This window comes from Hemicordylus capensis, chromosome 8 (assembly GCF_027244095.1).
Source record: "Hemicordylus capensis ecotype Gifberg chromosome 8, rHemCap1.1.pri, whole genome shotgun sequence".
Lineage (NCBI taxonomy): Eukaryota > Metazoa > Chordata > Lepidosauria > Squamata > Cordylidae > Hemicordylus > Hemicordylus capensis.
In genome coordinates, this window is record NC_069664.1 from 904087 (window position 1) to 914986 (window position 10900).

Below are 10900 nucleotides of genomic sequence, written 5' to 3' on the forward strand. Positions count from 1 at the left end.
GCTCTTTGATCCCATCCAGAACAGGCACAGCATCTCTTTCCTTCCACCATTTCATTTTTTAAAGAAAACATTTGAGCAAAGTGGACGAGCAGAGAGGACCATGACATAGATACACAGTGGGTTGGAGAGCCATTCTTGTGGACAGCTTGTGGGGCCATCTTCTTCTTACTCTTTCTCTATGTAAACGACTTTGGGAACTTTTTCCATGGAAAAGCAGTATATAAGTAATAGTCAGTCAGCAATCCTAATTACCATCCACTTGGATTGTGGCCTCAGCAACGGTTCAGTTCACATAACGGCAAATCATAATTGGTGGTTCTGTGCATAAGTCTCAGGCGCCCACACTCCCGTTTTCCTTCACGTAACTAACCACGGTTGGTTGTTAAACCAGAATCTCAAACCAGTCCTGGTTTGTGAATTAACTATAGTCTGCACAAACTGCAGTGTTGTGTACTTGGACGAAAGAGGATACTGTGGTGGTCTGCCACTATGAATGTGATGAATATTTATATACTGCTTCCAACCAAAGTTCCCAAAGAGGTTTATAAATGCAAAAATAAAATGGCCCCCTGTCCCCAAAGGGCTCACAATCTAAAAAAGAAACACAAGCTAGATGCCAGCAACGGCCACTGGGGCTGGAGAGGGCCAGTTGCTCCCCCCCTGCTCAATAAAGAGAATCGCCACTTGGAAAAGGTGCCTCTTGGCTCAGCCAGCAAACAAACACGCTTTTGCTTTCACACGGAGAAGGAGAGAAGCCGGAGGGAGACCTGGCTGCTGCACTCGCCTGCCACAATGCCCCAGCTTGGTGTCGGCCCCGGCTGATGCCTGACGGGCAGGGAGAGGCCTGGGGCTGCCCAGCAGTCTCTAGGAGCAGTGACTTGGATGAAGGGGCATGTGGCAACCTGGGCTGCATGCACGATGCCGCACACGCACGCAGGCACCTCTGTGAGGGAGACTTCCCTTCTCTCCAGACGAAAGCAAGCCGGCGAAACAGACAGACATCCCCTGGCGCTTGAAACAGATGCTGGACATCCTGGTGTATGAGGAGAAGCAGCCGCCGGCCGGGGAGACAGGGCCCTGCTTGGAGTACTTGCTTCAGCACAAAGTCTTGGAGACCCTCAGCACTCTGGCCAAAGCGGAGGTAGCCCCACCACCTTGTTTCTGAGCCCTCCGTCCTGCCTGCCTGCCAGCCAGCCAGCCTGCTAGTGGGGTTGCTTGGGGTCTCCTTGGGTTGCTTAGTTTGTTTCCCCCAGACTTTGGGTAGGATCCAGACCAAGTTAGTCAGGACTAAGTGCCACTGAAATAAATCAGACAAGTGAGTCGTGATGCATGAATTCCAATGGGACTGAGTCAGGACTAACCTAGTTTGGATCCTGCCTATTGACTTGCACTCTCCAGTGCTGAGGTTGTACTTGTGTCGCCTTGTGCTCGAAGCCGCCCCATCATGGGCTCCTTGAAGCGACTGGCAGGTTCTCAACCCGGGGAATAAGTCCTGTGGCCACTCTGCCCCCCGCCCCCAGTCTCCTCACGCCACTCTCTCTCTCCTGGCCAGTATCCTCCAGGGATGAGGTCCCAGGTCCTCCTCTTCTTCAGCCGCCTGCTGGGACAAATGCAGTGCCCCCTGCTGCATTACCTGAATGTGCACAGGCCTGTCCAGGTGAGTGCTGCCTGGAGGGGCCTGCTGGGCTTGGACCCACTTGGTGGTGCAAAAGAAGCCCACGGCCGGGTGCTGCGCTCTGTGCACCCCCCTCCCCCCCCCTCCCCATGGCCCCAGCCTCTCCCACTCCCAGCTGGTGCCCCCAGGAACCAGAGCAGTCCTAAGTGCTGCCAAAGGTTAACATTCCACACCCGGGCAGGCCAGTTCTGCAAGCTGGAGCCATGTTAAAAACAGATGTGTGCACACGTCCCCTTGTTTTGCACCGCGTGTTCTCCTGCTGTTGTAGCGTCTGGCCCTTGGTGGCTTGGGGGGGGCCCTCTAGCCACTCCCGGCCCCGCCTGCTTCTGCAGCCGCTGCTGACCCCTCGCTCTGCCTCCACAGAAGCTCCTCCAGCTGGGCAGCGACGCGCTGGGCCCGGAGCCGGAGAAGGAAGCCCTGCAGTTTGTGGCTGTTCTGTGTGCCAAGATCAGACAGGACCCCGCGCTGCTCCCACACGTTCTGGAGGTGAGGGGCTGCCCCCCCCCAGCACCGCCTGCACAGGGCTCTGCTGCCCCATGGCTGCAGGCGGGGGTGGGGTGTGCATGGCAGAGGCAGGCCTGCTTGTGCCAGACTCCGGCCCGGGAGGTGGAAGGTCGCCTGGGGCACTGACCTTGGGCAGGACCAAGCCAGGCAGGAGCCCCCCCCCCCGGGTTCCATATGGGGCTTTACTGGTCTTGGGGCTTGCCTTGTCCTCGGCACCGGCCTGCTCCTGCATTGGGGAGGCCTGTGGGCAGTGCTACTGCTGCCCCATCTCTTCTGGGATGGCTCCTGGTGACCCAGAAGTGCCTTCAGGGGTGAGGGTGACTCCCCCCATCCCATCCCTGGCCCTCTTGGGCAGCAGGCAGCACAGCTCCCGACAGAAGCCCCTTGCTCTGGCTGGAGGGAGTCGGGCCAACGGCTTCTCCCCAAAGGCGTTTGCAGGCGGCTGGCTGCGGGCAACCGCTTGGTGGGGAGGGGTCCAGCCTGCGCTGCCTGTTGCAGCTGCTACTGCGGGGGAAGGTGTGGAAATCAAGCCCCTGGTGCTGCAGGCCCCTTCGGGCCACAGAGCTCTGCTGGGTCCTTCCACAGAACTCCAACACGCTTTGGGGGGTTGAATGCTCTGCATTGCCCCCCGTGCCTTTCTCTCCCTTCCCAGGGGAAGCGCATGGCAGGCGGGCAGAGCATGGATCTGCCCCTCCAGCCTCAGGGAGCAGCCACTCAGCCCTTGGGGTCAGCGCCAGAGGGAGCCCGGGCAGAGCTGGGCCCCGGGGAGGCTGCCTGTGCCCCCCCAATCGACGAATCGGCCTCCCCCACCCTCAGCCTGGTGACCTCTCTGATCCACTTGTGCAAGAGCAAGGTATTGGGGGGGGGTGTTGCATCAGGGTTTGCACCAGTCATTTCAATGGCGGGGGTGGAGAGGAGAGCTGGTCTTGTGGCAGCAAGCAGGACTGGTCCCCTTAGCTAAGCAGGGTCCGCCCTGGATGCATATGAATGGGAGCACTGGAAGATCTTCCCCACTTAGGGGATGGAGCCGCTCTGGGAAGAGCATCTAGGCTCCAGGTTCCCTCCCTGGCAGCATCTCCAAGAGAGGGCTGAGAGAGAGACTCCTGCCTGCAAGCTTGGAGAAGCCGCTGCCAGTCTGTGAAGACAATCCTGAGCTAGATGGACCAGTGGTCTGACTCAGTGTATGGCAGCTGCCTATGTTCCTAGGGGCCAAGGGGGCCCACGGAGAGCTCTGCCCTTTGCTAATCCTCCTCCTCCTCCTCTTCTGCTTTCACTCTCTCTGCCTCCCTGCCCTTCTCCATACCCCACATCAGAGGCAGGCAGGCAGGAGCCTCCAGGGAGGGCCGGGGTGCCAGAGTGTGGTTTTCTTCTTCCGCTTGCAGAAGAAGAAGGTTGCCCTGAGAGCTCAGGAGAATCTGCTGCTGCTCACCAGCATCGACCACCAAACGGCTGCCCTGGCCCTGACCCGAGACGGCGTGCTGTGCCGCCTGGTGGCTGGCCACCTCTGCAGCCTCTACGACGCCATCCCTGCGGGCATCAACCCTGCCGACGTTGCCGCACTCCAGCCCGTCAGTTGGAAGTAAGAGCTCTGGGCTGGGGGCGGGGCGGGGCTCATGAGAGCATTCTGGGGGGGCCACCTGTGTCCTGCAAGGAGTCCCGGGCGCTGGCCTGCAGGGCCCCCACAGAGGGGCCCGGGGGCTCTCCTTGGGGCTGGCGAGGAGTCTGCAACACCCCCCACCATCGCCAGCCCTTGAGCGATGGGAGGGGCCCTGATTCTGTGGGTGAGCAGAGCACCAGCAGGTTCAGCCCAGTTAAAAGGCCCAGGCAGGAGGTGGAGGGAAAGGCCCTTCTCTGGAGAAGATCCTGGAGACAATGCTGGGCTCCAGGGACCCAGGGTCTGGCCTGGCCAAGGGCCGTTCCATTCTGCGATGGGCCGTGGCTCTTGGGCAGGGCGGCTGCTTTGCCTGCAGAAGGCCCAGGCTTCAGTCCCGGCTGTCTCCACTTGAAAGAACATCCGGCTTAAGGGCAGGGAGGGTCCTCGGGCTGGGCCCCGGGATTCCTGCTGCCAGCCAGAGGAGCCAGTGCTGGGCCGACTTGGCCGAAGGCAACCTCATCAGCTCATCAGGACAGCCCTGCTGCAGGGTCAGGCCCAAGGAGGCCCAGCTAGCCCAGCCTCCCGTTTCCCACAGTGGCCCCCACCAGATGCCACTGGGGAGCAGCCCACACACAGAGGGGGGCCTGCAGCTGGGATTCAGAGGGGCATGTCCACAAGACGCTGGGTCGCCAGTTCTTGGCCCAGCTGGGCCAGAGGCAGCTGCAACCAAAAGGGTGGCACGGGAGAGAAATGAAGGTGGGATCAAAGGGGGGAACCGTGAGGGCCATCTTAGCTGCATGTCCCCGAGCTTTGTTAGAGTGGTGGGATGTCGGGGGACTGGAGGGCCCTGGTGCCAAAGGCTTCTTGGAGAAGGCATCTGGAGGAAGCAAGCGAGGAGGCAGGCAGGAGCAGCAGCAACAGAGAAAGGGCAGAAGTGTTTGAGGGAGCAGGAGGAGACCTTTGGGTGGCCGAGGGGGCTGGAGCGGGAGCAGCAAAGGGCAGGAGTGAATTGGGAAAGAGGTCTGGGCACTGGCATCCTCGGGCTGCAAACCAGCAGCTCCCCAAGGGCGCCCCCCCCACCCCCCGCCAGATGTGTTGAAGTTGAGGTGGGCCTCCCACCTTCTGGTCCCTTGCAGGCTTCAGGGCAGCTCTGCTGAGGAGAGCTCCTCCTTCCCAGGACAAGCGGACCTGGAGGCTTTCTTTGGATGGCTGGACCTCTGCGACTGCCTGGTGAAAGAGGCCCCCCCGGTAAGGAGCCTCCGCTGCCCCAGCTTTTGGCACCTAAGGGTCCAGGTCTGCTACACAGAGACCCACCCCAAGAGTAGTTTACGGCAGCAAAGTTCTGTGTAGCTCCTCGCTGGAAATCCCCTAAACCAGGGGTCCCGTCCCATCTTCTGAAGACCAATAGGCTGGGAAACCTTGGGACAACTGTGACCAGGAGCAGCAGGCAAGAAATCCTCACTTCAGAAAGGACTTGAGGACGTTTTTGCTGGTTTCTTACCTCGAAAATCCTCAAGATCCGAGATGTCTTGCATCCAGATACAAAAAGGTGGATGCCTGTGGATTGTGTCTATGTCCACGCTGGGTTTTTTTCTTTTTTATCTTTTGATAGTCAGAAATCCTTCCGCATTCTTTTATGATGCCCCACGTGCTGGTTTATACAGGATTTCCTGTAATCCCAAACAGCAGTATTCATTATTTAGGTAGCACCACCGGTGTGCTTTATGAAGAGTGAGAGGTCAGGCCCCTGCCCCAAAGCGCTCACAATCTAAAAATGTGCATGGAAGGGAAGTGCTGCTTCAGCTTCTGGGCCAAGGTGGGTTTTGAGGAGGGATACAAAGAAAGTGAGAGAGGGAGCATTGCAGAAGCGGTTCCAGCCATAAATCAGCATTATTTTGTTTCCTTCACTTTTCTTTTGATTTGTAGATATATCTTCTTGCTTTTCTTGTTGTTTGTATTTTCATAGTAAACATTCCATGGGTTGGTTTGCGTTTTCAAGAGAGCAAGAACTCTGCAACCCGCCCCCCTCTGCACATTGGTCCCCAAGCCCATCCAGGTGTTCCTCTTGCCCCACACCCATCCCTGAAAGTGCTTGCAGGCGCCCGGCTCTTCTCCCCGGGCCCTGGGCTGCTGAGCTGACCGGCCTGAGTTTGTGGAGGCCCCTTATCGTGGCCAGAGGGAGGGGCAGCAGGCACCTGACTCCTTCTGCTTTGCTCCCTACCAGCTGGTTGCAGACGTGGTCAGTGCGGCCGTGGGTCGGAGGCTCTTCCTGGGAAGCCTGCAGCCCCAGCTCCTGCAGATGTGAGTCGGGGCTCATGGGGTAAAGCGGGGGCTGGGGCAAGCTGTTGGAAGCTTATTTCCGGGGGGGGGGGCTCCAGCCCACAGCCACAGGCAGCTTTGCTCACGCACGCTGGCCTTCTCCTGCAGGTCCGAACGTGGCGTCCTCCTCGCGACAGCCCTCCTGATCGGCCTGGTGAGAAGCATCCGTGCACCTGCCCTCCTCCGGGAGTTGGTGGGCTTTGTGCTGGGTGCCGAGAGGATGCCGGAGGACTCAGGCCGCCAGCAGCAGCAGCAGCCCCCGCAGCCCCCCCACCCTCTGTGCTCCCAGCTGATAGAGCGCTGCAACCATCTCTCTGACGAGGTGAGCACAAGCGGGAGCCCCATGGCCGGCTGGGGTCTTCAGGCATTTGCCAGGAAGGCAGGCGCTGAGCTCAAAGGCCACACCCTTTGCTCTGAAGACCCTGCACATGTAGTGGGCTTTCTGGGGCACTCTGCACATGCTCAGAGGCACCTGGTTCTTTTTATCGCCTGCCATGATACCGAGCCAGTCGCTGGCCTTCAAACAGGCCCCAGACCAACGGCTTCTTCCCCTTCATCCAAGCTGCCTTTCCCCATGGCTGCCCTGGAGTGGGGGGGGGGGGGCGCGGTGGGGGAGGTGGTCACAATCGACGGCATCTCCAGGCGGGATCCAGAACTGGGGCTGGATTTTTCAGGGCTGGGCAGGACAGAAATCAGCATCCAGCCAGCAGCCCAACTGGTAGCTGGAAGGGGTCAAGACACAGTTGGCCACATCCTGCCTAGAGCCCTGGCAGGGGCGCCAAGGAGCCGCTGGGCTCCGGGTCCACCTGGCCTCCGCTCCTTTTCCAGGGGCATGTTTACCTGGCTGACAGCCACGTTGTCGTCCCTTTGCCATTTCCAAGCGAGGATTGTCCCCAGACAGCATCTTGGCTGCCTGCTGCTGCCGGGACCCTGTGCTCAGCACTCGGAGCCCAGCAGCCTCCCCTGCAGGGCCCGCCTGCTCACCCCACCCCACCCTCCTCCTCCTCCTCCTCCTCCTCCTCGCTGCCTCCCTGCAGATCAGCACGGCCACCTTGAGGCTCTTTGAGGAGCTGCTTTGGCTCCCCGACCAGCGCGTCGTCCAGAGCCTGGTGCTGCACCACCTGGAGGAGCGCAGCTACCTGCTGAGGAGCCCGTCCGGGCAGGAGGAGCCCGGCAGCCGAGAGCCAGAGCCCTGCGAGGATGGGCTGTGAGTGACGGAGGGAGGGTGGGCGGGCGAGAGGGAGGGGGCGGCTGAGGCTGGCTCCTAGAGGCCTCTTCCCTGTCCCAGCAGGGAGCTCGAGGAGGACCCCTACTTCATGGACGGATTCCCACACGGGGGCCTGCAGGCCTCCCTCCAGCCAGGCGTCCTGCCTGCCCCAGCCCAGCCTGCCCAGCCAGAGGGCAAGAGGGCCGTGAAGGAGGTGGTCAGCAGGTAAGCCCTCCTCTCCCAAGCGGCAAGCGGGGGCCGGGCCGAGGTCCGCCCTGTGTTTCGTGTTTGGGTGAGCAACGATCGAGGGTGCACAGACGGATGTGCATTCACAGCCGCTGCCGTCGGAGGGCAGGGCACTCCCCGGAGGGCCGGCTTGCGTCTTCCTCTGCTGGAGGGCCAGGTGGGCCCCTGACCCTGGCTCTCTGGCTGGACAGCTGCCCTCTGCCTTCTGCAGGGACGGAGGCCCAAGCGCTGCTCTGCCCTGCAGGCCCCCCCCCACAAGTGCTGGGCTCCCAGCAGCCCCCCCCCCCGGCCGTGGGCTTCTCCCTTGGCCCCTCCCCTCCTCGCTGCTCCTCTCTCTTCCAGCTTCCTCTGCCTGGTTCCAAGCGAGGCCAAGACGTCGGCCTATCTGGAGGAGGCCGGACACGACACGTACGTCCACGATGCAAGCGGGCTGGTGAGTCTCGGTGGGGCTGCGCCTTGACACAGTATGTGTGTGTGGGGGGGCACCTTGGCCAGGCCTTGCAGAGCTGCTGCTGCTGCTTTGCCCTTCTCAGTCACGGGGCGGGAAGGGGGGGGTTCCCTGCCACCCCACTGGCACCCCCGCCATGACCAGATGCCCTTTGGACAGTTTCAGGAATGCTGCGCCAACGCCGCCCGCTGGAGCTGGCCCCGGGTCCCTCTGCCCCTGGAGAGCTGCACACCAGGCCTGAGCTTTCACGAGGGCCATCTCCTGAAGGTGCTCTTTGACCGCCTGGCACACATCCTGGACCAGGTAGGCTGGCTAAACGGTGGGGAGCTTGCCCTGACCCCCCAGGGCCCCGTGCCTGTGGCAGCAGGAGGGGGCCGTCAGAAGGGCTTCTGCCTTCCAGAAATGCTGCGGGGGCCTCTCTCCACCGGCCCCACTGCAGCAGAGGCCACTGGAGGGCTCCCGGGACTGCTGCACGGCCACATCCAGAGCGCATTTGGTGCTTCGCTTCTGTGCAGTGCAGCCCAACGCTTCCTGGTTGCAGAGCAGGCGGAGGGCAAGTCCTGACTGGGCCAGGCTTGGCTGCCGTCTCCCTCCTCCCTCCCTCTGCTCCCCTGCCCCACCTCGGGCCACGGGCAGGTGCTGACAGGCTCTGCTCTCCCCCCGCCCCGGTTGCAGCCCTACGCGGTGAACCTGCAGGTGACGTCGGTGCTGTCCCGGCTGGCCCTCCTGCCCCACCCCCACCTCCACGAGTACCTGCTGGACCCCTACCTGCCGCTGGCCCCGGGCTGCAGGAACCTCTTCTCCGTGCTGATCAGGGTAACGTCCAGCCGTGAGAGGCGGGTCCGCTGGGGGCGGGCTGTGCTCCCCAGGGAGGGGGCTGGGGCGCTGCGCAGAGGCGGCCTCTTCCTTGGCTGGGCCCCCGCCCGGGGGGGGCGCTGCTTCCTCCTCAACCCACCCCCCCACCCCGGTCTCTCCTCCTAGGTGATTGGAGACCTGATGCAGAGGATCCATCGGGTGCCCGACTTCCCAGCCCACCTGCTGCTGGTCCGGAGGGGGCTGATGGGGCTGCTCCCGGAAGAGCAAGCGTGAGTGGCGGGGGGGGGCGGGGGGGGCCTGGCTGCTGCCAGCCTCCAGTCTGTCCCGGCGGGCTCTGCAGACCAGGGAGCAGACTGGCTCTGGCTGGGCCCGGAGGGCAGAGGGGGACCCACCAAGCGCTGCCCCCCACCCCCGGCCCGTCTCAGCAACCCTACCGGCCGTCCTCTCCCTCGCTCTGTTGGCAGGAGCCCCTGTGCCTGCCCTGCAGATTCTAGGCCACCGGCATGGGGGGGCCCCAACGCAGGGGGAGAGCCCCCGAGCTGCAGGCAGGAGGCCCGGGTGCGGAGCCTGGCAGCCTCTCCAGCAGGGGACGGGAAAGGGCCCTCTCTGCTTGTGGCCTCAGAGGGGGCAGCACTGAGCTGGCCATCCGGCCTGGGATGCAGCCAGTCCATATAAGCGCTGAGGAGCGGGGAGTGGCGGCTGCTCAGACGTGCTGACAGGGAGTGGAAGGGCCCCTGCGGACGCCTGCACAAGACCCAGAAATGGGGCCGCACAGAGGAGCCGGGGCGGAGGGGGAGACAACGGGATCCGCGTCCCTCTGGGGGGTGGCTTGGGGCCGTCTTCTCAGGCAGCACCACATGCCTGCTGACTGTATCCCTGTCCACCGCTTGGACCCTGCCTGCTCAGGGGGATGGGGAGACGGGCCTGCCCTAGTGCACCGGCAGAGACGCAGCTGTGAGCCAGAACCCCGGCTCCCGATGACCTGCCTCTGCCACTGACGCACTCGGTGTCCTTAGGCAAGCTTCGGCCCTCTTAGCACGCACACACACTCGTGAGCTTCTAAGGCTGACCTCCCTTGCTGAGTTTTTGTGAAGGTAACTGTAGTCTTTGATGTGTTTAGAAGTGCTAGATATTATAGTCCGCCCCCATCTGCCGCTGGGGGAGGCTAAAGCCACTTTCCCTGCATGCTGTTTCTTGGCAGGATCAGCCACCGGACCTTCCTGGAGGGAGTGGTGGTCCTGGAGGAGTTCTGCAAGGAGCTGGCGGCCATCGTCTTCGTCAAGTCTGCCCCGGAGGGCCCTGCCTGACACCCCACCCCAGTGCAGAGGCGACAGCTTGCCCAGAAGGGCCAGGAGCTCGTGCAGCGGCCAGGCCACCCGCGGGACTCTGCTCGCTGCTTTGGGCTGGGCCCCTGGGGGCTCTCCGCGGCTCTTCACACCTGGGATGATGGCAACCTGGCGGAGAGGGGCAGGAGTCCCTAGGCCACGGGGCTGGCTCTCAGGGGGCCATCGGAGCGCCCCCACGGTCCTGGGAGAGAAGGGCTGCCTCAGGGGAGCCGTGGAGCGGAGAGCTGGCCCAAGGACCACCGCACGACACCCTCGGTACTCCCCGCTGCCTCTTCTGGGAATCAAGGGGGTGGTCCTCCTGCGCTTCCACTATCCAGCACTCCGGCCCTCCTCCTCCTCCTCCATTGCAAAACAATAGATGCCTCCTCTCGCTCAGACGTCCCCGGCCTTGGGCTGAAGCCTCTCCAGCTCTGCAAGCCTGCAAGATCCAAGAGTTCCAAGCAGGGGGGGCTGCTGGCCTGTGCCCTCCCTCCCTCCCTGCCCCACAGCCTGGTTTCCCCCACCTTCCAGCTCTGCTCTCATCCGTCCTGGGGCTGCTCAAAGGGGGGAGTCCGGCATATTGGAGAGGTACCTTCTTTTGAGAACTAAAGACCGTTTATGAGCAAAACTCCTTCTGGGACGTTTGGATTTCACCTGCTCCTCTCTTGGTAGCGGGCTTCCTTCCTTCCATGGCCTTTGCCAGTGGGAAATGGGGTCGGGGGGGGTTGACCTCCCCCACCCAAGTTGCCTCTCTTCAGAACTTTCT

General features: G+C 62.4%; 1 protein-coding gene across 5 annotated transcripts in view; it reads left to right on the plus strand.

Moving 5' to 3' along the window:
- The window catches only part of FHIP2B (FHF complex subunit HOOK interacting protein 2B), a 13354-nt gene extending 2732 nt beyond the window's left edge, over positions 1-10622 (plus strand). For all 5 annotated transcript variants that reach the window (XM_053268940.1, XM_053268939.1, XM_053268938.1 and 2 more), the window contains exons 3-17: positions 972-1141; positions 1553-1657; positions 2039-2161; positions 2832-3032; positions 3562-3758; positions 4910-5021; positions 5998-6074; positions 6201-6414; positions 7130-7299; positions 7384-7524; positions 7888-7978; positions 8153-8296; positions 8669-8809; positions 8975-9078; positions 10011-10622. In XM_053268940.1, coding sequence (XP_053124915.1) covers positions 1022-1141; positions 1553-1657; positions 2039-2161; positions 2832-3032; positions 3562-3758; positions 4910-5021; positions 5998-6074; positions 6201-6414; positions 7130-7299; positions 7384-7524; positions 7888-7978; positions 8153-8296; positions 8669-8809; positions 8975-9078; positions 10011-10116 — 2046 coding nt within the window. In that variant the 5' untranslated portion in view covers positions 972-1021 and the 3' untranslated portion in view covers positions 10117-10622. The remainder of the gene's footprint in view (positions 1-971; positions 1142-1552; positions 1658-2038; positions 2162-2831; positions 3033-3561; positions 3759-4909; positions 5022-5997; positions 6075-6200; positions 6415-7129; positions 7300-7383; positions 7525-7887; positions 7979-8152; positions 8297-8668; positions 8810-8974; positions 9079-10010) is intronic.
- Positions 10623-10900: the final 278 nt, after the last annotated feature.